The sequence below is a fragment of the Pogona vitticeps genome, chromosome 2 (genome assembly GCF_051106095.1).
Source record: "Pogona vitticeps strain Pit_001003342236 chromosome 2, PviZW2.1, whole genome shotgun sequence".
NCBI classification, from domain to species: domain Eukaryota; kingdom Metazoa; phylum Chordata; class Lepidosauria; order Squamata; family Agamidae; genus Pogona; species Pogona vitticeps.
Genome location: NC_135784.1, coordinates 106,046,839 through 106,074,085, shown reverse-complemented (window position 1 = coordinate 106,074,085; position 27,247 = coordinate 106,046,839). Strand labels below are relative to the sequence as shown.

At 42.2% G+C, this 27,247-nt stretch overlaps 1 protein-coding gene across 3 annotated transcripts in view; it reads right to left on the bottom strand.

Annotated features, from left to right (window-relative positions):
* The window catches only part of ARHGAP26 (Rho GTPase activating protein 26), a 400,569-nt gene that overhangs the window by 154,924 nt on the left and 218,398 nt on the right, over positions 1–27,247 (bottom strand). For all 3 annotated transcript variants that reach the window (XM_020806318.3, XM_020806326.3, XM_020806342.3), the window contains exons 15-17: positions 22,885–22,969; positions 19,255–19,313; positions 16,738–16,843 (exon numbers count right to left, since the gene is read on the bottom strand). In XM_020806318.3, coding sequence (XP_020661977.2) covers positions 16,738–16,843; positions 19,255–19,313; positions 22,885–22,969 — 250 coding nt within the window. The remainder of the gene's footprint in view (positions 1–16,737; positions 16,844–19,254; positions 19,314–22,884; positions 22,970–27,247) is intronic.

Below are 27,247 nucleotides of genomic sequence, written 5' to 3'. Positions count from 1 at the left end.
ATGCAAAGGAAATGTAAGAGGGAGGGGACAGTCTCAGGCTCAGAATGTCCCCCCACCCCTCAACCAACAACACAGCCCATGCACTTGAGAAGGACAGCCTAACTAGTCTAAAAATCACCTCATGTGGAAGATATTTCAGTACTTATTCTGGTTCACATATAAAACCCCTTTGAATGCACAGTAACTTTACACATCACCACTAAGCACACGGGCAGCAGGAAGGAGAATTAGCTAGAAATAGAGATAGCCCACGTGTTCCCTCATCCCTCCACTGACACTCCTGGGGGCAGTCTGTCATCTGAAATCCACTATAGTATCCTATATAGTTGCTAAACTCCTGTGCTTTCATGCCTCTGTGTGAATCAATACACCTTTATCACATGCAACAACAAAAGCTTGAGTGGGCAAGTGAAATACACAAACGGGGAACAGTTTGCAAAGTTACCGCTGCTGCTTACTCTATTGAGGAGGAGAAAGTTAAAGAACTTTTTTCCTTGAGCCTTGGTCTATGAGGGAATGGGTTAGCAAGCGGAATCACTGTTACTGCCGCTCTAGTAAATACATAGTATTTTTGTACCAAATTGACAATACTTGCCCCAAAGAGAGGGAAATGCTATCTGACTAGCAGGACACATTTTTCCCACTGAAGGCCAAAGCACCAAGTCTGCCTTTGTGCGAGCAGAGAAGGCAGCGCTTAGGCAACAAAGCCCAGATAATAAGTGTGAAGCCTTTTAAAGACTCTGGAGTTCAGTGGAAATTTCCAGACAATGCTGGATTCAAACTGTTTCCTGGATACACAGCTCAACCAAACAGCAACATAAGCAGGAACTAGAGTGGTGAAAGCAAAACAGCCTTGTCAAGAAGCATCAACTCAGTGGGTAGAAATAACTTGTGCCAGTGGTGAAAAGATGGGAAGGGGGAGGCAGTAAAGTGCAGGAGTTGGAGGAGAAAATCAAGATGATTGCTCCTTGTACCTAAACTTGGTGGGTTGCAGCCTACCCCCAAACAGTCTTAGTAGAGCAGCATTTTCTCACCCAAAATCGGTCCCATGTAGCATGACCCCACCCACGCTCAGTCACACTGCTTGTTGTGCTTTTTAAAATAGACAACAACCCAGCAATCATACATCGGCATGATCTTTAAAAGCAAGGGCAGGTTCTCTTCACTTCTTCCTTGGCTGGGAATCCAAAGGAAACACCAGAGAGGAAGCAAACCTACTTCTGCTAGGATACAATGGCCCTTTTAAAGCACAGGGGTATGTCACAGTGTTTTGCCAATAGGAGTGCGGTGGGGAAGAGAGGAAGGCTTCTGGAAAATGACAGCCAAAACCAGAACTGCTGCGACACAAAGCCACTGGCACTTGCGTAACGTTCAATGTTGAGTGTAAAAGGTTAGCCATTATCTAACAGAACTAGAACAAACTATTTAGAACAAGGATACAGCCAACACAAGTTAATATTGACTCTTATTGTCTATAAGTAAATGTACCTCCACTTACATCATCAATGCCAAGAGAGCCAGTGTGGTATTTAATACACAGACTAGGTCTTAGGAGATCAGAGTGCAAATCCCTGCTTAGCCATGGAAATTCGCAGGGTGGTGGTGGTGGTGGAAATGATAAAAAGCAACTCTTCAAATATCTCACTTACCCTGAAAATCCTATTAGGGTCACCAGTATGCAACACAATGAATGCTATAAACAAAACAGAGAATCATCCTTTCTCAAAAGACCTTCCGTTTTGGGGTGGGGACACAACACTATGAGTAAAAAGTGCTTTGCTTTTATTTATAAAGGTAAAGGTTCCCCTTGACATTTCGTCCAGTAATGTCCAGCTCTAGAGTGCGGTGCTCATCCCCATCTCCAAGTCACAGAGCCAGCGTTTGTCCGAAGACAATCTTCCGTGGTCACATGGCAAGTGCGACTAGACAGGGAACACTGTTACCTTCTCACCGAGGCGGTCCCTATTTATCTACTTGTATTTGCATGCTTTTGAACTGCTAGGTTGGCAGGAGCTGGGACAAGCGACGGGAGCTCACTCCGTCGCGTGGATTCGATCTTACAACTACTGTTCTTTTGACCTTGCAGCACAGAGGCTTCTACGGTTTAACCTCCAGCAGCACCACGTCTCACATTTTATTTATACCTATACTTTAATTACACTGTCAAGCTCTTTTTAAAAAAATCCCAGACTTACTTGCATTAGATATTCATTTTTCATACATTTCCTACTCTGGGATTAACTATATTACAAACAGCATGTCCAGTCTAGCCCTAAAAAACAGAGCAAATAAAAATGATTTCATAAACTACTAAAAAGACACAAAGCAAACCTCTCTGTAGGATACTCCAAAGATGAGGCACTACCACTAAGAAGGCCCTAAGGGCCATGACTCTTATCAGTCTCAGAGAATAATGGATTGAAAAATGAGATGACTTTTCAAAATTGGGCCAGCCCCTACCAAGTGTTAAGTGTGGAAACATTTCTGAGTTATACAGAATGCTGCCAGAATTGCATACAATTTGGAACAGATCATTCTTTACAAAGCAATATATTTTCTTGGATCAACATCTAACAGTGAAGATTATACAAACTTCTGAATCATGCGGAGTGCTTCTGGCAAAACTCTGTGTAACCTAGAAATTTGGGCACATAGCTTGTGCAGGTATAATATATAAGCTTCTCATGTTCAACATTGAAGGGGTTTTTTGCCTTATAAGGAAAAAAAAGCAAGTGCCTGGATGAGAACGATCTGCTCTTAAGCATAACGTCTACAGATAAGGATACAAGAAGCTGTGCGGTATTATGAAGTCCAAAGCAATTCTGGACATATTCTAGAATCAGTTATGAACAACAGTGGAGGACATTATTTAAAGTGTGACCACAAATTATGGGGAGGACAAGCCAAAAACTAAATATAGCTTCTTTATCATGGCCAATTAATTAATTATTTTGAAAATTCTACCATTGCCAGCATATTATCATAGAATAATGACAGTGGAAGGAGCCTATAAGGCCATCGAGTCCAGCCCTAGAGTGGTCCAGCTGCCTAGAGTGGTCCATCGGTCCGATAGGCGGGGGTATAAATCAAATAAATAAATAAATAAATAAATAAACCCTCCGCTCGATGCAGGAATACAAATCAAAGGGTATCTGCCAAGTGGTTGTATAAGTTTCTCTTGAATGTCTCCAGTATTGGAGCACTCACCACCTCTCGAGGTAACTGGTTCCATTGCTGTACTGCTCTGACAGGATATTTTCCTTGTTACTTAGCTGAAATTTGGCTTTCTGTGAGCCCATTGTTGTGTGTCCTGCACTCTGAGATGATCAAGAAGAGATCCTGCCCCTCTTCTGTTACTCCTTCCTTTGAAAATACTTGCATGCCAGCTTTCAGCCCTCAAAAGTACCCCAATTTGATTCATAAGCATAAACAGACATTTTAACAGGCTAAAGTCTAAGCAGTTTCAAAAAGTCTGTAACAAATCGGTCACCTATAAAGAACTCAAATATAAAATGATTAACAAATTATTTCAAAAACATTAAAAGGTTGATGGAAAAAAAAGTTCTTCACTGGGTTATTAAAAAACATCAAAAACTATCAGAGACTGAGAGAGAGAGAGAAATGGGAAGAAATTATGCAACTATAGTCAGGGGAGATGTGGCTGCCGTCCAGCATCTGTCACCTGAAGTGGTGCTTACTCTACTTCAACTAATGGCATCACCATCCCTGAGAGGAGGCAGCCATCACACATACCACATATATCTTAATGTGACCTGCACCCTGGACTAAGCCCAGAATCAAACAGAAAGCCTTTGCAAATGAGTTGTTGTGCTATGATCTGAACAGTAGGCCATAAAAACCATTCTAGCTGGTATATTTTGTGACAACTGCTGTTTCTGGCCACAGGGTAAAGCACGGTACAGTGATAATCTAATCTGGACATGAATAACACTACACTACAATGTGGTGTTCCACAGGGGGCTGATCATTTCCCCCTTGCTGTTTAACATCTACATGAGGCTGTTGGGAGAGGTCATTCGGAGTTCGCTGTCATCAGTATGCCGATGATACATAACCCTAGTTCTCCTTTAATTCTTCAACAGGGGAAACTGTACAGACCCTAGAACACTGCCTGGCCATGGTTATGGACGGGACAAGGGCAAATAGGCTGAAATTGAATCTGACAAAATGGAGATCCTGTTGATGGGAGGGCATCCTGGTCGGTTAGGTGACCTTGATGGGGTCACACTACCCCTGAAGGATCAGGTGCAAAATCTGGGTGTGCTTCTGAACCTGGCCCTCTCAATAGAGAAACAGATCCTGGCTGTGCCCATATCTGCCTTTTTCCATCTGAGGCAGATTGCACACTTTTGTCCCCTTCTCAACAGGAGATCCCTTATAACACTGGTTCATGTGTTGGTAATCTTGAGAATTGACTATTGCAATGCTCTCTATGTGGGACTGCCCTTGAAAGTGGTTCGGAAGCTGCAGCAAGTGCAAAATACAGTGGCCAGGCTGGTCACTGATACATCTAAATTTGACCATATTTCACCTGTTCTGGCTCACTTGCACTGGCTGCCAGTATGCTTCCAGGCCAAATTCAAGGTATTGATGCTAACTTATAAAGCCCTTTACGGGTTAGGACCTTGTTACTGGTCAGAGTGCCTCTCTCTCAGGTCATCTTCCTGTCCCACCCACACCTCCCAGTCTTTAATGTTGCAGGTGGCCACTCCAAAAGAGGCCCAGAAGGCATCAACCAGAAACAGGGCCTTTTCAGTAGAGGCCGCTCTGCTCTGGAACTCTCTTCCTGTGGAGGAGCAACTGGTCCCTACCCTCCTGAGCTTCCACAAGCAAATTAAAACCTGACTTTTTACCCAGCCCTTCCCAAGCACCATCCTTTTGGAAAATTATGTTGGCCCGTTATCTGCCATCTTATGTCCCAGATAGGAGATTTTATGGCAGGATTGGGGGAGGGAGGGGTTTTTTTTTGTTTTCTTTTAATATATTTTATATTTTTATATGGTTTTAATAATATTTTGTAAGCTGCCCAGAGTAGTGGTATGTTCACTAAATGGGAGGGGTATAAATCTAAATAAATAAATAAATATAAATTAAAACGGCATGAGGCATGTTCATTTATTTCTGCATGGATCCTAAATCCTAGAATTCATCATTACAAAAGATCTCCCTCCCAAATAGGTGCCTAAATTGTGCTCTAACGAGTGACACTAATGGGTCTCATGACACCAGGGAGGGAAAACGGCTACTTGGGCCTAATTTGAACATTGTCACTTAGGGGTGTGCTTGCTTTTGTTGCCAGCGGTTTAGACATTAATGGCTGTGTGTTGCGTTATTTTGAGGGGACAGCACATTTACACGGTTATACAAGCTGTATACTCACTGCTTTACGTTGTAGCCAAGTGTCATTTCTTCAGTGTTGTCACACGAAAAGATATACTAAAATATTTATGAAATGTGAAGGGGTGTACTCACTTCTGTGGTACCACGTTTCCCCGAAAATAAGACAGGGTCTTATATAAATTTTTGCTCCATAAAATGCATCAGAGCTTATTTTCAGGGGATGTTTTATTTTTATTTGTTTTTCATGTCTAATCTATATTTATTCAAACATAGTCATGTCATCATCTTCTGGTTGCTGCACAATGGTGGAGGGCTGGGTTTCACTTAACTGGGGCTTATTTTAGGGGGTAGGTCTTATATTATGAGCATCCTGAAAAATCATACTAGGGCTTATTTTCAGGTTAGGCCTTATTTTCGGGGAAACGGTACACTGCACATAAATAAGGCACAGTGTTTAATAACTCTCTATTATGCCCTGTGTCTTGCATTTTCTGCAGCTTACTGAAAATGAGTATACATAAAAAGAAAATTAACAGAGATCACTGGCATTGCTGAAATATCTAGCTAGGCAACAACCAGCTGTTTCAGAGGAATAGTCTGAACAGTGCTTTCAGAATGTCTGCTTCTAGAATTGACCTCACATCTGAAGTTCATACACAGTTGACATACCATGTCATATCCTTCCTGCCATTCATCAGTGGTTATATCAGTATTTGTGTGGTTTGCCTCTTGTCTAACAAAATGATGCACGTGCATGCATGTGCACACACAGAGACACAGACACACACCAAACCATTTTACTTAAAAATAAGAGGGGTCTTATTAGACGCATTTATCAGTCAAAGCCTCTACTTACCCTGCTCGGCTGGAGAGGGTAGGATGGCCACTTACACATCACCAAACAGGAGATAACTCTTCAAATGGAAGAGCATCCTTCTTAATGGAGGACATGTGGTCACCCAATCCCGACACCAACTGAGGACTTCCATGAAATCAGACACCTGTTTATTTGATTATACCCAAACCCCACAAATCCTAGATGACTTTTCCCAACGGATTTATGGAGATATTGAATAACATAGAGGAACAAGCTGAATTATAAACATGGAAAAGTGGCTAAGCCACAAACACAAAGCTCCACATTTTGGGAATGTTCAACCAGTTAGGGCCAGAGTTGCCATACCAAGTACCTCTGAGTTCCAGACCAGAAAGTCATCCCAAATACCCTTGCACATGGTATCAAAAGTTACCGAGATGTGCAGCAGTATGAAAAGGGACAGACTAGTCTAATGCCTAGAGGAGATTGCCCTTAAAGAGTACTAAGAAGTTGTTGTTCTACTTTAAATATTATTTCTCTTTAGCCCCACTTCTCTTTTGTCTCATCCTATAAATATATTGACCAGAATTCTTCAAAGGGTTTATGTCCATATAAGAGTAACTGCATAAATCATGGTGGCAAATTGGTACTAGTTAGCCAGATGCTTCCTGCATGACTTGGTGCATAACAGTCATAATTCTCCACACAACTAGTAATGTGAATTGGCAAGTTATAAATTAGCAGCAATTCACCACAACTACTTATACTATTATACTGATGCTAAAAGAAATACACAGTAGCATTCTGGACAATGTTATTAAGCCAGCAATGAAAATTGCTGTATTAAACTGTGGGAACCTGAAAACCAGTAAAACTGATTATTATTTGAAATAAATTAAGATGCAAAGACCAATCTTATGTTATGTGCTATCAAGTATGAACTGATTTATAGCGACCCTAATAGTGCTTTCTCTTGAGAGTCTGCAAGGACTGCAAGGAGAAAAAATCTATCCATTCTGAAGGAAATCAATCCTGAGTGCTCACTGGAAGGACAGATCCTGACGCTGAGACTCCAATACTTTGGCCATCTCATGAGAAGAGAAGACTCCGTGGAAAAAGCCCCTGATGTTGGGAAAGGGTGAAGGCAACAGGAGAAGGGGACGACAGAGGATGAGATGGTTGGACAGTGTCATCGAAGCGACCAACATGAATTTGACCCAACTCCGGGAAGCAGTGGAAGACAGGAGGGCCTGGCGTGCTCTGGCCCATGGGGTCATGAAGAGTAGGACACGACTAAATGACTAAACAACAAAAAAAAATAGGGCTTTCAAGGTAAGTGAGGTATTTACAGTGATTTTACTAAATCCACACCCCCCGGGGAGCTTCCATGGCTGAGCGGGGATTGAATCCATGCCTTCCGAGTTCTAGTCCATCACTCTATCCACTAGACACTAGCTAAAGCCCAACCTAGCAGTAGTAAAAGAAATTTTCCATTTATAGTATAGGCTTATTTATATGAGAATGTTCACTTGGAAATACAGACAAAGCAGATTTTTAACACTTCATATTTGTGTATAACCTCATTGATTTTGGTATATATGTCACACTATTTTGAAATTGGTTAAACAGATAATTATAATCTATGCTATGACCTAATTTCAAGTCAAAGTGGCAATTTAAAAAAAAAATCCAGCAGAAAAAGACAAATTTTATTCATTCCAGTCAACATTAACAGTACCCCCCACACATGCTAGTCACGAGACATTCCAGAGCTCCTTCTTCAAGCACCAAGGCTCAACATCTGGCGTCAATTCAATACCACAGTGACCTACTTTACACAGCAGAAGCACTTCTATTTAGTACAGCAGAAAACAAAGATTCCTGGCCTTTAAGAAACAAAGGAACATTCCTGAGGTCGCAACACCAAGCTGAGCAAACCGAGAATTTATCTGCACTGCAAGCTGCTAGCAGGCATTGTCTAAGAGGACCATCAGCCATGATGTTAAGACTGCCTTTGCCTACAAAGAGCAGGTTTAAGGTGCTGCTATCCATTTAAAAGAAGAGAGAAAGTGCATTAAGAATAAGGAGCCAACATTATTTATAATTGTAAGAGCTATTATATCCACTAAAGTGCAGCATTCTTCCCGTACATCTTAATATTTTATTGAAGGACTGAAGCACAAAACAGCAGATCCTTTGCATAGATGAAGATTGGTGGAAGCCTAATGAAACTTTAATGTAAAAAATATATAAATCTGTGTGGCTCCTCTGTGTAGTCTCTGCCAGATTGCTATGCATGGTCTCCTTGCTGATTTGCATCAAGCTGCATCTCACTTGTTCAATCACACGAGACAGACATGCCAAACTGTACTGTCCTTTTCTCTGTCTGACAAAGGATACAGGCAGAGAGTAGATAAAAGGATCCTTTCCTTGGGTTGCCAGTTCTGTTTCTGAAGTTTGTCTGCAGTAGGTTAGAACAAGGAAAGAGAAACTTTGCTTCCCATAAATTAAAACTGTTATAAAATTTATCCAGGACAATGGATGCTAACCTCTGTATTTTGAGATGAAAGGAACAGTTGCTACATTCTGAACTATGAGTAATTTCCAATAGGTCATATAAAAGAGACGGGTATGCTGCTTCTGTACAGAAGCATTTGCAAATACAACAGTCAGAATTGGTCAGATCTATACAATTCATCAGAACTGTATAGATGTGGCCTACAGCTGTACTCTCTTTACACATTTTTCTCTGTCCCCTACTCATATTCAAAAGTCCGGAAAACGGCCTGATATTGCTGCACAATATCAAGTCCATGCTCCCAGGAGGAGAAATAATGCCAAGTGTTATATAGCAAAGGGCAGCTTGAGTGCTGACAATACCAACGGCAGCAGTCAAGATGGACATCCTCTTGAACTTATGACCATTCACATTTGTTGAAAAGCAGCCCTGTGCAATTGCTTTGTGTTTGGGTGTGAAGTGGGGAACTGTCGAAAAAAGAAATCTGCTTCTGGGATTTCTGCTTGCTTGGTATCGCCATGTGAATGACAGTGAGCACAAAACAGTATCCTATAAACCATCTTGACTGTTGCCATTGGTGTTGTCAGCATTCAGGCTTCCCTTTGCTATGTAAAGCCTGGCATCCTTTTTCCTGCTGCAAATATAGGCACAATATTGTGCAGCAATATCAGGCCATTTCCTGGCATTCTGAATTGTGGATGCAGAAGCATAACATCCCATTTTTAAATACCAGAGGTTTTTTGAAGAACTGAATTTTTAATTAGGAATTTCCATTGTTTTTGCACTTTGTGTAAACCCAAGGGCTTGTAACTCAGAATCTAGCAGGGTGCCACTACGACAATAAACATCCTTATTATGACTAATATTTTCAAAGCTCTGAGCAATAAAGGCCTGTAAAATAAAGGATCTGGTATACCAAGGTACTATAAAACCATGGTACTGTAGTTACAATAGGTGTGATTTATAATACCTGAATACGCCATCTGTGATCATATTAAAACATCGCAATATTTTACCAATTACAAAATAATTATTTCCAGATACTTTCAATTTTCTCCCACAACTTGACTGTCAATTTTTATTTTATTCATTTATTTATTAGATTTTTACCCCGCCCCTCTAGACCATGTCTACTCGGGCCGGCTTACAAAATAAAATGGATCAGTATAAAAAATATATATAATAATAAAAATTACAATTGCAGTTTCAATTAATTTAAGGAAGGATTACCAGGATGGAATAACATAAGAAAGGAAAAGTAAGAGAGACTTAATTGACTGGAGGGAAGGCTTGCTTGAAAAACCAAGTTTTTAACTCAAGCATGAAAGTAACTGTTTTTGCTAAGAAGTATTATCATAACTGAACTTGCTTGCAAACTTAGCTCGAGAGCTGGCTGGTTGTTTTGCAGCTATTCCTAATAAAGTGCTGTTCAAATCTCATTTTTAAAGCACAATGTACATTTCCAGCGGTGTTTTTTTATACCCCCCCCCTTAAATGTTTTAGCACTCTACACATATAACATTTCACATATTGACACCTATATACTAATTAGCTACTGGTATAACTGATAACAACAGCAACACCACCATCATCAACAATCTTGTCACATTCTATACTTTAAAAAACACAACATGAGGGCAGAGAGTAATCTTCTCATTTTACTTAAGGGGAAATCAAGGCAGTGTGGAATTTATCCCAGAGCTACACAGGGATCAGATGGCAAGAGTTCTTTAATACTCACAAAGAGGAGCACAGCTTAGGTCAGGAATGGGATGGGGTGGTCAAAATGAAACCATGGGATGCACACAGTCGTACAAGGACCAAATGTAGCCCCTAGCACACTTGAGGTTGCCCATCCCCACACATGCACAATGCCATTGTTCAAAAAATCCCATTGTGCCCCCTAGGAGGGCTGGCAGGTAATTCTGCCATATCATGACTAGAGATATAAAATTTCCAAAAAATTCAATTTTTTTCCAAAAAATACATTTTTCCCATTTTTATCCTGGAAATTTCCATTCCCCCCCAGAAAAAAAATAGGGGGGGGAGGATTTTCCCCCAGAAAAAAAATGGAAATTTTTGGAAATTCTATATCTCTAGTCTTCATCCTTTCTGGCACTCTAAGTATTCCCTCACATTTTCTTAATATTAAAAAATATATACTATTTTTAAAGGCCACCAGAAGCTATGCAGGAGCTTTTTAAGTATTAAATGGATCATCCCTACTAGACTACAGAATGCACGTTGAGATGCCTTTTGGAGGCTTTCTATATGAAGCCTCTGGGTAAAGGTCACCAAAGGGTTGAGAATGAGATGCTGTCATATGAAACTCAGCCATACATCTCTATGTCATCTGAGTCAGGTACAGTTGTGCTTTGTGCTGATGCTGAACTGGTAGCAGGAGCAGGATGGCCATCAGGCCAGTGCACTGGAGCTGAAAGCCTCCAAGATGGAGACACTGTAGATAGGCAGTTCATATGTCTCAGAATCACTCTACATTAAAGAGCAGTCATGTTACTACATTCACAAAGATGTGACAAAAACCCTTCTCTTACTTTCAAATGTTCCTTTTCTCGTGAATTTATCACCAGAGGACCCCAAGAAAACTCCATATGCCTTCAGTCCAGGATCTGAAGCATTCATGTTATTTTACACAGAATCAGATCACATGATAAGATAAAAATATATTGTTTACTCATACCGTGTTATCCCCCTAAGCAATACAAATCTACGTACTTGAGAATCATGCCCATAAAGAAAGTTGTACTATTTCCTAACTGACCAACTACATACAGTGGACCCTTGACTTACAGACGGCTTGACTTACAGACTTTTTGAGTTACAGACTTCTCTAGCCGCAAAATTTAGGTTTGACTTGCAGACTGAAAATTGACTTACAGACCAGAAAAAAACCGAAATGGAACAAAAACGGCCTGTTACGGGATTAATCGGTTTTCAATGCACTGTAGGTCAATGGAGACTTGACCTACAGACTTTTTGACTTGAGAACCGCCTTCCAATACGGATTAAGTTCTCAAGTCAAGACCCCACTGTAATGAAAATCAGCTTAATTGTCAAATGTAGATTGAGACAAAGCTCGTGTTAAAACAAACAGATAGGCTTTTCCTCTTAAGAGTGTATTACTTCTGCATATGGAATCAGTGTTTCATGTAGTGAGTCCCTGTACACAGAAACTAAAATAGAGCAAGAGGACTCTGCGTCTTTAAAGCACATTTCCAGCTTTGTTTATCCCCTCTGCCATCATTTTATATTGCTGTTCCAGAGTGGTATTTATAACCTGTTATTCCTGTATACACAATTTGGAGAGGTGCATGGTTAAGTCACAGCCTACTATCTCCTGTAACTGACACATAAAACTGCTTAGTCATTCCAGATGTTTTTCCCTTCAAAACTAAGCAAATAAGTGTTTTGGCAGTTATAATAGGGGAAGTAATTTCCATGAGTCATTTGGATCTGTTTTGCCACTATAACCCACAAATCTACCATCCCTGTGGCACAGAAAAATGTTCATGCCTATAAAAATAAATTATGCACATAACATTTAAAATGTGGGATTCAGTGTGCCCGTATGCAGTGGGAGCATTTGTCAGTAAATTCTACATGAATGAGATTTCCTTTCAACTCATTGCTAAGGACATTACCATTACACCTGCTTTGTTGTTTAGTCATTAAGTCATGTCCGACTCCTTGTGACCCCACGGACCACAGCACGCCAGGCCCTCCTGTCTTCCACTGCTTCCTGGAGTTGGGTCAAATTCATGTTGGTAGCTTTGATGACACTGTCCAACCATCTCGTCCTCTGTCGTCCCCTTCTCCTCTTGCCTTCACCCTTTCCCAACATCAGGGTCTTTTCCAGGGAGTCTTCTCTTTTCATTAGATGGCCAAAGTATTGGAGCCTCAGCTTCGGAATCTGTCCTTCCAGTGAGCACTCCGGGTTGATTTCCTTCAGAATGAATAGCTTTGTTCTCCTTGCAGTTAGGGGACTCTCAAGAGTCTCCCCCAGCACCAAAATTCAAAAGCATCAATTCTTCGGCAGTCTGCTTTCTTTATGGTCCAGCTCTCACTTCCATACATCGCTACTGGAAAAACCATAGCTTTGACTATGCAGACCTTTGTCGGCAAGATGATGTCTCTGCTTTTTAAGATGCTGTCAAGGTTTGTCATCGCTGTCCTCCCAAGAAACAGGGATCTTTTAATTTCGTGGCTGCTGTCACCATCTGCAGTGATCAGGGAGCCCAAGAAAGTAAAATCTGTCACTGCCTCCATATTTTCCCCTTCTATTTTCCAAGAGGTGATGGGATCAGTGGCCATGATCTTAGTTTCTTTAATGTTTTTACGTAGTCAATGAAGCAGAAGTAGATGTTTTTCTGGAACTCTATGGCTTTCTCCATAATCCAGCACATATTAGCAATTTGGTCACTAGTTCCTCTGCCCCTTCGGAATCCAGCTTGTACTTCTGGGAGTTCTTGGTCTACATACTGCTGAAGCCTAATGTAGCGTTCACCCTAAGTTATGTAATAAGTTATGTATTATTCATGAGTTATATGCTAATGTGGTTAAGAGGTGGGGCCGATAGAAATGTTAAAAGCAGGGCCTGAGAGAGGAGGAGTCAGTTGAGTCTGAGTTCAGTCTGTGTTAGGAATCAGAGAGAGAAGGATAGTTTGGGGTCTGAAGAGTGATTAGTCTGAGTGTAAACCATGATAATAACTATAGAAGGTTAATATTGAAGCTTGATGAAACTTGAAGATTGTGCTTATGAATTGTTCCAGAAACCAACTGTAATCAATAAACCTGTTCTATTAAAAAGTCAATACCAAATGGACCTTAATCTTTTCTAAGTAAAGTAAGTTGATAAGGAGATCAGCTGGTGGCAGCGTGTCAGAAGGTGTTTTGGTTTGCCTTTGTGAGCTCTGGGTTTGGGGAAACAAGCAGTGGCCATACCTACCTTGTAGGATTTTGAGCATAACCTTGCTAGCGTGTGAAATGAGTGCAATTGTACGGTAGTTGGAGCATTCTTTGGCACTTCCCTTCTTTGAGATTGGGATACAGACTGATCTTTTCCAGTTCTATGGCCACTGCTGAGTTTTCCAAACTTGCTGGCATATTGAGTGTAGCACCTTAACTCACAGTTTAAAATTTTTAATAGTTCAACCGGAATGCCATCACCTCCACTGGCCTTGTTGTTAGCCATGCTTTCTAAGGCCCGCTTGACTTCACTCTCCAGGATGTCTGGCTCAAGGTCAGCAACTACGTTGTCTGGGTTGTACGGGATATCCTAATCTTTCTGATATAATTCCTCTGTGTATTCTTGCCACCTCTTCTTGATGTCTTCTGCTTCTGTGAGGTCCCTTCCATTTCGTACTTTATCACGTCCATCTTGGCACAAAAGATTCCTTTAATATCTCGAATTTTCTTGAACAGATCTCCGGTTTTTCCCTTTCCATTATTTTCCTCTATTTCTTTGCACAGTTCATTTAAGAAAGCCCCTCTTGTCTCTCCTTGCTATTCTTTGGAAGTCTGCATTCCATGTTCTGTAACTTTCCCTATCTCCCTTGCATTTTATTTCCCTTCCCTTCTCGGCTATTTGGAAGGCCTCATTGGATAGTCACTTTGCTTTCTTGAATTTCTTTTTCTTTGGGATGGTTTTTGTTGCTGCCTCCTGGACAATGTTATGGGCCTCCATCCATAGTTCCTCAGGCAATCTGTCCACCAAATCTAGTTCCTTAAACTGTTCTTCACTTCTACTGTGTATTCATAAGGGATTTGGTTTAGATTTTACCTGACTAGCCCTGTGTTTTTTTCCTGCTTTCTTCAGTTTAAGCTTGAGTTTTGCTAGAAGAAGCTGATGATCAGAGCCACAGTCAGCTCCAGATCTTGTTTTTGCTGACTGTATAGATCTTCTCCATCTTTGGCTGTAGAGAATATAATTAATCTGATTTCGTTATTGCCCATCTGGTGATTTCCATGTATAGAGTCGCCTCTTGTGTTGTTGGGAAAGAGTCTTTGTGATGACCAGCTTGTTCTCTTGACAAAGTTCTATTAGCCTTTGCCCTGCTCCATTTTGAACTCCCAGGCCAAACTTTCTTGTAGTTCCTTTTATCTCTTGACTCCTGACTTTAGTATTCCAATCCCCTATAATGAGAAGAACATCTTTCTTTGGTGTCTGTTCTAGAAGGTGTTGTAAGTCTTCACAGAATTGGTCAGTTTCAGCCTCTTCAACATCGGTGGTTGGTGTATAAACTTGGATAACTGTGATGTTGAAAGGTCTGCCTTGGATTCCTATTGAAAGCATTCTGTCATTTTTGTATCCCATTACAGCTTTTCCCACTCTTTTGTTGACTATGAGGGCTACTCCATTCCTTCTATAGGATTCTTGCCCACAATAGTAGATATGATAATTATCTGAATTTGCCCTTTCCCGTCCATTTTAGTTCACTGACGCCCAGGATATCAATGTTTATTCTTGCCATCTCCTGCTTGACCACCTCCAGCTTACCAAGGTTCATAGATTTTACATTCCATGTTCCTATGCAGTATTTTTCTTTGCAGCATCAAACTTTCCTTTTGATTTCCAGGCACGTCCACAGCTGAGCGTCCTTTCGGCTTTGGCCCAACCACTTCATTAGCTCTGGAGCTACTTGTACTTGTCCTCCGCTCTTCCTCAGTAGCATGTTGGACGCCTTCTGACCCGAGGGGCTCATCTTCCAGCATCATATCTTTTAGTCTTTTGTTTCCGTTCATGGAGTTTTCTTGGCAAAGATACTGGAGTGGCTTGCCAGTTCCTGCTCCAGGTGGATTGCGTTTAGTCAGAACTCTCCACTATGACCTGTCCGTCTTGGGTGTCCCTGCACAGCATAGCCCATAGCTTCTCTGAACTACTCAAGCCCCTTTGCCACGACAAGGTAGCAACCTATGAAGGGGTTACACCTGCTAACCCCACTGAAATACATTTTTCAGAGTAGATGCATAAAATCCAACTGCACTACAAACACTCTGCCAATTTTGTTTTATTATGCACTGCCATGAAATAGTCCACTTATGCTTTAACATTTGATCTTCGGAATATGTCTAGATGATGTTACTATTTATAATTTTCCCACCATGAGCACAGAGCAGTCAAACTAGATGTGATGTCAAAGTTGCATGGATATATCCTTGACATTTCAAGGGCAGGTGGGGCTAAACCCAATCACATTAAGGGTGACTTGGACCAGCAGTGTGACCCAGGGAAACCTCCATTTGTAGATTTGCCAGTGCATACCAGAGCTGGTATTAGCTGCAGCAAAGGTATAGGTTTTATTTCTCTCCCTTCTGAATGCTGTTCTTGAATCTTCTATAATGTGACTTACTTGTAGAAGCAGCCTGTTTCAAAACAAGGAACAGATCTTTGACCTCACATGCCTGTTGCAAAACAACTGCGCAGCACCACAAATATGTGGCAGGGAGAATCTGAAAAGGCTAGGTAGATTTCATAAGCACCTAAGAGCAGCCCTGCTGGGGCCAAGGACCCATTTAGTCCAGCTCCCTGTATCTCCCTGTGGCCCCACCAGATGCCTCTGGGATCACACAAGGCAACTAGATGCCTGTCTCCTGATACCCCTCCCCTGCATCTGGCATTTGGAGGTACCTTCCTTTGAAGTCTGGAGATTATACACCCCCATTTCAGTTGGGAATTTTTTGGGATTAAGGATGTCAAACTTTCATATTAAAGAAGACTGGTTATTCTGCAGTGAGTGGCCAAAAATCTAGAAGTGTGCATGCTTTATGGGTGGCCAGGCAACTTGGCAAAATCATGGAATAACATTGTTCTCAGAGTAGACATGCATTCACGGAAAGATTAATCTGTGGCAGAAGGACTAGTTCACCCGACCTACATTCTGAATAAGGAAATCGTGTGTATGGTTTTAAACCAAATGCAGAAAACAGGAAAGGTATCCATACTCTTAAACGGTTACTTCATTTTTCCACTTTGAAGGCAGTAAACAAAAAGCCAAAAGTTTATTGAAGCCAGTATACTTACTTTGCCAAGTGATTCATGAGCAAATGGAGCATCTGTCTGTTTTTCTCAGGGAGCCTGTGTATTAGGCTGTGGATCTCTGAGACTCTGGATTCTTGATTCTCCAGTTCTGCAACAAAACAAAGTATTTTTCACAGTTCATTTTGGTTTCAAAGACTGGACAACTGACAGCACAGTGCAGCCTTTAATCCTTAGATTTCTTTTAATGCCAATAGAGAAATATTCACTAAAACAGTAATAATAAAATGAAATACAATATAAGGATGTATGATTGTATGACTGCAAAGATCAACAAATTTGATCAGCATATTTTAATGGCGTATGTAGAAAAACTCAGACTTATCTTAAGGGAGTACTACTCTCCCTTTCCCTCCCCCTCCCTCACACACACATACACATGTTTATATCTTGGAACAATACATTTTAAATAGAGAAATAGAATATAACTCTGCAAAAGCATTGTGACATTCATTCTCAAAATGCTTGAAAATTTACAAGTACCTAACTCAAGGAATTATGAACATTCACAGATGCCCAAAATCACTGCCACCTCCATCATGTCCACCCCGAAGAACATCATTTTGGAAGACCACACATAATTGGGGGTTGCAAGAGCAGAGGCAAGTCCACTATAACGCAGGTTATGCCCATGTTAAAAATGAAATGGCAAATGAAATTCCATCTCATGGAGGGAAGATGCTTCCAACTCCCCCCCCACCCCAAATTCCTCTTGCTGCACAGCATGTAAGATGGCTCCTGAGGCACCAAAGGATATGTCAATTGTAGAACAATGATGATGACAACAATGAGGTTTTCTGTGACTTATCTGAGTACATAGCTAAACCACCATTCTCCTAACACCTTCCAGTCTCCTTAACACATGAAGACAAAGATGTTGTCTTTAAGGAAACAACATGGGTAGGAACTCAGATTCTAGTTCTTTGATAGACAATGGATAGAAAATAAACTGGGGACTGCTGCCTCACAAAAATTAATGCAACTTTCCAATTTTACTGTCTGTTTCATAAGTACCATATTTTTCGCTCCATAAGACGCACCTCTCCATAAGACACACCAAATTTTTATGAGAAGAAAACAGGGAAAAATTAATCTGTTTTCTTCTCCTAAAAATTTGGTGAGCCTTATGGAGAGGTCCGTCTTATGGAACACACCCTAGCCCCCTCTGTCCCCGTGGGGGGGTGGGGGAGCCTCCAAAGGGTCCTAGGGTGTGTTCCCGGACCCTTTGGAGGCTCCCCCTGCCCCCCATGGGGACACAGGGGGGGAATCACCACCTTCAGGGACTCTTCTGAAGCTTCCCAAGACTCAAGAGTCCCAGAAGGTGGCAATTTCGCCCCTCCGGGCCCATCGGGGGAGTGGGGGGGAGTCTCCCAATGGTCCTGGAAAGCAAACCTGGACCCTTGGGAGGCTCCCCCCATCCCCCCAGGGGCCAGAGGGAGCAAAATCGCCACCTTCAGGGACTCTTCTGAAGCTTCCCAAGCCTCAAAAGGGTACTGGAAGCTGGCAATTTTCCCCTGCCGGCCCTGTGGGGGTGGGGGGAGCCTCCCAAGGGTCTTGGAAGGCAGACTTTGACCTTTGGGAGGCTCCCCCCACCCCACCCCCAGAAGAATCCCAGAAGGTGGCAATTTTGCCCCCTCTGGCCCGGCGGGGGGGCAGGGTGAGCCTCCAAAGGGTTCTATGGTGTGGTCCAGGACCCTTTAGAGACTCACCCTGCCTCCCTGGGGGTCAGAGGGGGCAAAATTGCCACCTTCTGGGACTCTTCTGAAGCTTCCCACGCCTCAAAGTCCCAGAAGGTGGCGATTTCGCCCATGCTGCCCCCATGGGGGTGGGGGAGTGTCACAAGGGTCCTGGAAGGCTCACTCGGACCCTTGTGATGCTCCCAACACCACCCACAGGGCCAGCACAGGCGAAATCACCAGCTTCCAGGACCTTTTGTGAGGCTTGAAAGGCTCAGAAAAGGTCCTGGAAGCTGGCGATTTCACCCCCGCTGGCCCCATGGGGGGTGGGGGAGCCCCGCAAGGGTCCTGGAAGGCTCACTTGGACCCTTGGAAGGCTCCCCCCACAGGGTCTATGGGGGTGAAATTGCCACCTTTGCTCCATAAGACGCACAGACTCCCCCTCCACTTTTGGGGGGGAGTGCGTCTTATGGAGCAAAAATAAGGTATTTGTCATCAACCACAAGTATGTGTGATTTGTTGAATCAGATGTGAAGTGGAAATCAGTGGGGCCATTTTGACAAGTGACTAGAATTTTTAGAATGCTTCAAAAATATAAGTAAAAAACAAGTAACTACACCTATGCTTTTTGCAACAAAATATTTCTGTAAGATGTGATCATGTTTCCACTCTAGCAAGCTCTCTTTTTGCATCATTCTTTTTGCATTATAATTTCATTCCTTTGTGCAGAACTCATTGCGCTAATGGTTAGTAAGAGACTAAAAGTTACACTATATTATTCACAGAAGATTGTATTTCCTTCAGTAGGTTAAGACAAATGACATACTTGCTGCTTTGATGAAGCTTCGTTGAAACTGATACATCATCAGTGGCCCAGGGAGCATTCTGGGATACAGAGTACAGCATAATTAAATCAAAGCAAGAAAATACATCACAGTTGGGAACATGTCATTACAATAAAAATCTCTTCATAATTATATAGGGCACATCTAAATGCTACCAGCAGCATTATAACATTTGCTCTTGAAAACAGCTAGGCTAGCTGGCATTCAAGAGCTGAAGTCACAACACTGCAGGATTAGGAGCAAAAGAAAGGAGGAAAATCTAAAACTTAACAAAATTTCAGCATAAAATGGCTAAAATGACTTGTGTAATTCAAGCAGTGTTTGAATTCACATACCAAAGATCCTGCATGACTAAGAAAATGATATAACTCTAGGATGAAAATGATGATAATTCCATAAGTTATTCTGGACTTTATTCTAACTGAACAGGCAAGCCAAATATGATAAAGATGAGATAGTATCACCAGATGTTCTCGCTCTCCACACTAAAGAACACGGCGGGCTTTGGAAGATTTTAATGTACCGTATTTGCCGGTGTAAAAGACAACTTTTTTGCCCTGAAAAACATGCCTCCAAGTGGGGGGTTGTCTTATACACCAGGTGCACCCAGAGCGGGCAGCACGTAGCGCAAGGAGGAAAGAGGAGAGGTGAACGAGGAAGAGGAGGAGGAGGAGGAGGAAGAGGAGGCGGCGGAGGTGGCGCCTCTTCTCCTGAGGAGACAGCGGGCGGCTCCGGCTCTCGGGCACCGCGTGGCCCAGCAGGAAGCAGCATGGAGAGGTGAGCTCAGCCTGGGAAGCAGGGGGAGCTCGGTCCCCACCGGCTCAGTCACTTCCTCGCACAGTTGCCCTTGTGGAAAGCAGCAGCAGCACCGCCGCCTCTTTCCCCGTGACCTACCACCATGTTGCCCGGGCGGAGAGAAGCTGGCAAGCAAACGGCGCCTGCGACAAGCCAGCACCACCCCACTTGTTGCCAGCACCGCTGCTGCGCCGGGCTCCCAAGGAGACTTCCAAAGGCCGGGCGAGCGAGCAGGTGCTAGCTTCTGCATCGGGCCAGCTGGTAGCCCGCCCCAGAAACTTGCTTTCCTTCTCCTCCCTCTTTGGCCCCTCCGGCAGGGTAAAAGGCAGAGGGGGGGTAGTCTTATACGGCGAGTATATAACAAATGCTAGATTTTGAGTGGAAATGTCGGGGTCGTCTTATACACCCAGTCATCTTATATGCCAGCAAATACGGTATATAATTACTAAAATTTCATGTGTTCAACGTGTTATTCATTTTTGTTCTTTGCAGCACACACTGCCACTTGAAACAAGTGATTTCAATTTTTAGAAAACCCTGGAATGGGTTGCCATTGGTCAAAACTGACCTGACAGCACATAATTATTATAATCATAGTGAGGACTTACAATGGTTTCTGCTATAGGCCAATAAAATTAAGAGATGTTCCCATCATACATTTGATATGAAAGCATTTTACTGGCTGCATGTCAATATACATGCATTGTGCTATCTTTTTCTCCTTATTACTGATACCAGCAGTGAGAGGATCTATATTGCTCCAATCTCTTTGAACACAAGGAGAAATAAGGCAGAGACACGGTAAAAGGGAAAGGCTATCCAAGCCAAACTATCATCACTTACATTCATCCATTATCCCAAATGCTTGCTGATGTTCACAACTTAAAAGATAGCTACATTCTGGTGACAAGGCTATGGCCTGCAAGATCTTTACTATACAGTCCGAGTCTGTAAGTTAAATCAGAGTCATGCTGTGTCAGCTCATATAGGTTTCTGAGTCGTTAGGGAGCTCTGGGGTTAATTCCCTGGCAGCCTTTAAGGCCATGAGCAAGCTTTGGGCAAGTTTCTCACAGCCATCTAATTTACTTGCTTGCTCTGAATATAAAATAGTAATTACATACTGTCAAGTCAATCCCAGCTCATGGCAACACTTTCCAGGGTCTTCCGAGCTACAGAGTACTCAGAAGAGATTCTGAGGGTGGTCTGGGATTGTGTAGCTTGCCCAAGGCTGAACAGCTCAATGATCTTATCAACCCAGCGTGATTTGCACAAACATGAACACATTTTACAACTACACATAATAGAGACACACAGGTCTTCAGCTCCCTGCTAGAGGTGCATTTCATATCAAACACAAATTTATTGTAATATAACTTATAAAATTCTTTGGGTATTTTGTTTTTCATATTACAGCTTTCCTAGATGGTTAAAAGGATTGATATCTCCCTGTAACTATATTTTAGGACTAGCAATTGTAATGGATTACCTCTCAGGTCTCCTAGTATTGACCTGGAATGTGCTGAATTTCCTTCCCTCAACTGGGGTGAAATTTTAGCTTAAAATAATTCGAGACCTCAGTAACGAACCAGAAACTCCAGCACCTTTGGCCTGTAGGCATGAGGGAATGTTCAGCCCTATTCCAAGTCTCCTCACAGACACCCATCTAAGACACAGCAACATCTCTCATTAGGAGGAATACAAAACATTTGCCAAAATCAGTTTGCTTTATTAGGAGTGTATTATTTTCTCCTGTACTCCACTGGACAGCTTCTACTATGTCTAGAAAGGTCTGTCAAATTATGAAGGGAGTAGAAAATAAAAATAGACAGTGGCTGTAGCTGGGATTGGGTGTCCCTATCATATTTATGGCTTATGACCTCCTGCCAAATAAATCCTCACGCCTCCCAATTCAAATTTTAAAGCTATACCATTCCATATACTTTAAAATGCACCTATAGCAGTGCTCTGTGTTAATAATTAAATTAAAGCGTCTGCTGGGAAACCCTGAGGAATTAATGACTTGCTGTGCCAGGGGAAGAGGGAGGAGTTGCTTTCTGACAGTAAAAACACTGGAATGTGAAAGTGGATGGCTTGCCGCAAAAGTCAGAGTGCCTCTGGCCAAGCGGGTAAAGTATAAATCATGACAGCATCTGTCAAGACGTCCTGACATGTACTGCAGTGAGCAAGCCCTTTGCTGCACAAGATTCTTGATAATGTGCGTTATACCAAATGGCTCCCAAGCAACATGGGTGTTGCTCAGTGGCTCCGTAGGGAGGGAGTTGCATGACAGAATCATCAGGGAAGCATGCATATTGATTAATCCTTCTAATGGCCACAATTCCTACCCTCTGAATGCCCATTCTTCCAATTCTAATGTCTTCTGTAGCCAGGCTTTGTCTGGCTATTTAGCTTGGCTTATGGAAATACTGCTGGAAGGCAAGCCTCTGCTTTGCTGGGAAGAACAAGTGGATGGCGAAACAGGGGTAAATTCTGGCCTAACGCAATATGCAAGGGTGCGTCACATGCTTAGCAAACTCCAGATAAGGTTGAAAAAAAGCTTCTGCATGAACTCCTGCACAAACAGATAAACCAGTGGTGTGATGCAGGATAACACAACTTTCTAAGCTCAGCACTCACATTTTCTCTTCTGTATCACTACTGAAAAAAACCAGAATCTGACATAGTTCTGTTGGACCAACAGGCATGGCAAAACTAGATGCGAAGAGGGCATCTGATGAGGGAGTCAAGGAAAATAAGTTTGGAGAACTTCTGAGAAAAGAAGTCATGTGCAGGTGGGTGGCAACTTCCTCACTCACCTCAAGTATGTTTTCAGTGAACTGGTGATTGTTTTAATTTCCCACTCTGAATTGATTTCATCTTCTGTTTCAGCAGTTTTGGGATCTACAGCAAAAAAATAATAATACATAAATAACCTCACAAGGGAACAGAGGCCCACATTCATGTCTGAAATACACATGACAGATATACAACTACCCCTCATATTCCTCACATTTATTTATTTATTTAAAATAGTTTTACTCTTTCAATCTCCTTAAAAGGATCCAAGGTGGATTACATCACTAAAAGATAATATTTAAAGCTAAAACAGTAAGTATACAAATACTAAAGAGGAACAAGCAAATACCACAACGAAAAAGGCAAACAAAAGCAATACCAAAAACACATCCAAAGCAGTAAGAATCCATTTAAAATGCCCACTCAGGCAGCCAAGTCATTAAGGGAAGGCTTGCGTGAAGGGAAAGGTCTTCACCTGCTTGTGGAAGGACAGCAAAGATGGGGCCAGCCTGGCCTCCCATGGGAGGGAGTTCCAGAGTCTGGGAGCAAGAATAGAGAAGGCCCTCCCCTGTGTCTCCTCCAAATGCACCTGCAGTGGTGGTACAACTGTGGGAAAGGCCTTTCTTGATGATCTCATGATGAACACCCAAGCAAGCTCAAAATGGGAGACACTTGACTTGAGGTAACTTGGACCATTCCATGTTGACAATAGGTTAACTGCTGTAGTGCAGCATCTAGAGGTACAGCTGGTCAGCTTGAAATGTATCCTACTTCAGTGTGATTATATGAATCCTACCCAGATATTCTAAAATGGTTTGATGCAACAGTTCCCTACCTTGGGTCTCCAGATGTTCTTAGAATAAAAATCCCAACAGCTTTCACCACTAGCTGTGCTGGCCAGGATTTCTGGGAGTTGTAGTCCAAGAACATCTGGGGACCCGAAGTTGGGAAGTACTGCTTTAACAGAACATGCAGGGTGAGAGGAATGCTGGAGCCCTACCTTACTGCAATGTAACTCTTCATTTGAGAGCAACAGTCTGAAGCAGTGAGACTTCCATAGCTGCAGAGGTTCTCCACATGTCTAATGGCAGCTCTCCACTTCAGACGGTCCCTCTCCAAATTAGGAGAGTGCTACCAGAGCGGAGTGCAAGTACTGTACAGTTCCAATGCTTGCAAGTGTTTTAAATTCAGTTTAGAAAGCCTCAGCAAACCTTTGTTTTACTATTTCTTCTATGAGGTTTCACCCCTAGGAAGTCATTTCCAAACAAGCTTGTCTCCACCTGGCACTAAGTGTTTGGAGAATTGCAGCAGTTAGGCAGGAGAACCGTGAGACCTCAGACTTGCAAACAATATCAAATCATACACATAGATTAAGAGCAATTAAAATTAAACATGCTTTAAGTCAATAGCATAGTTGGAACCTTTAGTCCAAGTACTATGTTGTAATTCAGAGATTTTAAAAACCAAACAACAGCAATAGAAAAAGCATTGGCCTCAAATTGCTTAGCAATGATTTTATCCAATATAAATCTGTGCTATTCACAGAGAAATAGATTACTTGAATGTCCCCTTTTTGAAAAGCATAGTATTTTTTAAAAAGAGAATGCTAATAATAATGTGCATTAAATCTGAATATATAGACATGCCTTCAAAGACATTTTACAGCACAACTAAAATGTTTCTCAACCTCCATATACAGCCAGGAAAATGAGGCTGTAAGACAGCTGCCTGTGTAAAGCAAATGCCAAAGAAAAATGTCATACCCATCCCCCAAACTCCTGTAACAGGAGTTAGACTCCCAACTCTGTGAAAATTCTACTGCTCTATTTCTCAACATGATTCATAGTTAGTATGCTGCTGCAAAATAAATTGTGTTTCTGCAAAACTGCAATATATGGGTAAAGATGATGACTCCTAATAAGTTGCTTAGACCATAGGAATGGTGAGATTCTTAAATGTTCGGTATAAAAATAAACTGTTATTATTCAGTATAAAAACATACAAAGATACCCAGTGTATTACAGTGGATGGAGTGATGGACTAAGACTCAGGAGGTCTGGGTTTGAATCTGTACTTAGCCATGAAAACTCACTGGAGGTCTGGAACTGATAATGCCACTCCATAAATATCTAACTTACCTTGAAAGCTCTATTAGAGTTTATATAAGTTGTTTCCAACTCAACAGCACATAACAAAAACAACAACATACCAATACATGCAAAAATAGAGAACCTATACAAAGATTTGAGAGGGGCAGAATACCCAGAAAAGTCTAAGCAAGAGACAATGGTTTTAGAACCCACTTTAAGCAAATGATGCATTTGAAGACTATTCTAAAGAAAACCTTTAGCAAGTAACTGGGCATGGGTTGAATGTCTGATGAGATACAGATGCCTACTTTTTGGGACTGCTTGATTACACAAACAAGGGTTGGTTATAGCCTAACAACAGAAGTTCTTCCGAATGAAGTAGCAAATCTCTCCTTCCCACACCCAGCGTTATCGTACACAGCCAGTTTTTGTCAAGGGCTAGCTCAAATCTAAAGTGACTAAGGAACGGAACGCAGGGTGGGGCTGTGGAGATGAAGGGCTAGGAGTCTGCTCATACGTCTGCGGCACAAAGAGGCCCCTAGGTCATGGTAAACAGACTGATATCCCAGGTAAAATTGAGCGGGAGGGAGGGCAAAACCTGCCTTTCACCCCAGGCACTACGGTTTCTGGGAGGGCGGCTTAGTTCTCAGGCATTGTGTCCCTTTTTGCTTTCTGTCCGTTGCCTATGGCTGCTGTTCTCTACTACAGCCCCACACATGGGGAGTACACCATAGCAGGAACAAAACTTGGCTCTCCACTCTTCACACTTGGAGGCCTCTCCCTTGCCAGGGAATCCCTGGGAGCTTGGAGTGTGAAACGCAAGCTCGCTCTCTGTGTGCACCCTTTGCCTGTCACAGTGACGGGCGTTTTGCTAATAATAAGTAGCATGTCTGCACTGTGTCAAGTTATGTGAAACAGTTTATGGGTGAGTCATTGCTGGCAGAGCGGTGTCTGTATTTGTCTGCTTGCCTAGGGCAGAAACCATGCAAGACTCAACCCCACTAAGAAAATAAAAATAAAGGTCTGTATAAACAGAAACACACTCAGACAGACAGAGAGGCACAGGCGCACACAATAGCCTAGCCGCTGCATCCAGCAGCTACGTTTTGTTTGGATTGCAAAGGAGAAAATGAAGTTCTCTCACGGCACTGTATAATGGGACTCTGGCACAGCGGTGTGTCAGCAAATTATCCGCTGGGCTGCTTGACCTGGTAGACCTTAAGCTCGCAACTCTAGAAACCTTTCCCCAGATGAGCACTCGTGCCAGACTGACATTTGCAGCTAGAAGGCAAAGAAATTCTGCTCATGAAGTTCCCACTGTCTTGCAAAACAGAAACATCTGCAAAGAGCCTCAGGAGGCCTGCTAAGTAGAGTTCAAGACCAAGAGAGAAGGAAATGATTTTATCTCTGCCAGTCATTATGACACACGTGTGTGTGTGTGTGTGTGTGTGTGTGTGTGTGTGTGTGTGTGTGTGTGTGTGTGTGTGTGTGTGTGTGTGTGTGTGTGTGTGTGTGTGTGTGTGTGTGTGTGTGTGTGTATACGTACACGCTTTGAAGGAGTGTTTATATTTTATTGGTGAATGGTCTTTGTGGGGTAGGTAGATGTGGTAAGAGAGATAAACATGAACCTGGAAAATTTTAAAACTAGCTTGTTTCCAAATGTTGCACAATACAACATGGGCTGGGCAACTATTGGCTTCCAGATGCCTAAATTTAGTTTGTTTTTCGTATTACCTCTAAATGTCTTCACAATTCTAGGGCACTCTGTTTATCCTTGGAATCTTATCCGGAATTTCCAATCACTAGCATAAATACGTTCTACGCTAATGTCAAATCTCACTAAAAAGGTCCAGATTTCAGAAAAATGTCATTCACAAATCTTGACCAGTTTGAAGCAGCGTTACACACTCAAGGAAGCAAAAAAGAGAAGCTGTTTAGTGTGCCCCCTGTTCTCTGAACCATAGCTTGCAGCCTTCACTCATCTCATTTTTTTAAATACAGAAAACATCTTTTTAAAATTTTAGAGAAATTACTCAAACAGCTGGAGAACACAGCTATTTAGGACACTATGTTTAAAATCCATTCCTTTTAATAGACTCTAAAGTCAGAGAGTCTCATAAGCATCTGTTCTCAGAGAGCCACCACACCTCAAAATGGATCTTCTGAACAAACTGAGTGGTTAGCTATTCTTATGCTGAAGTCCTGAAGACAAATTAAACCTGCCTAAAGTCATTGGGTGGATGGAGTCTTCAGTAAGCATTTCCTTACCTACATACATATTCCTTATATTGCC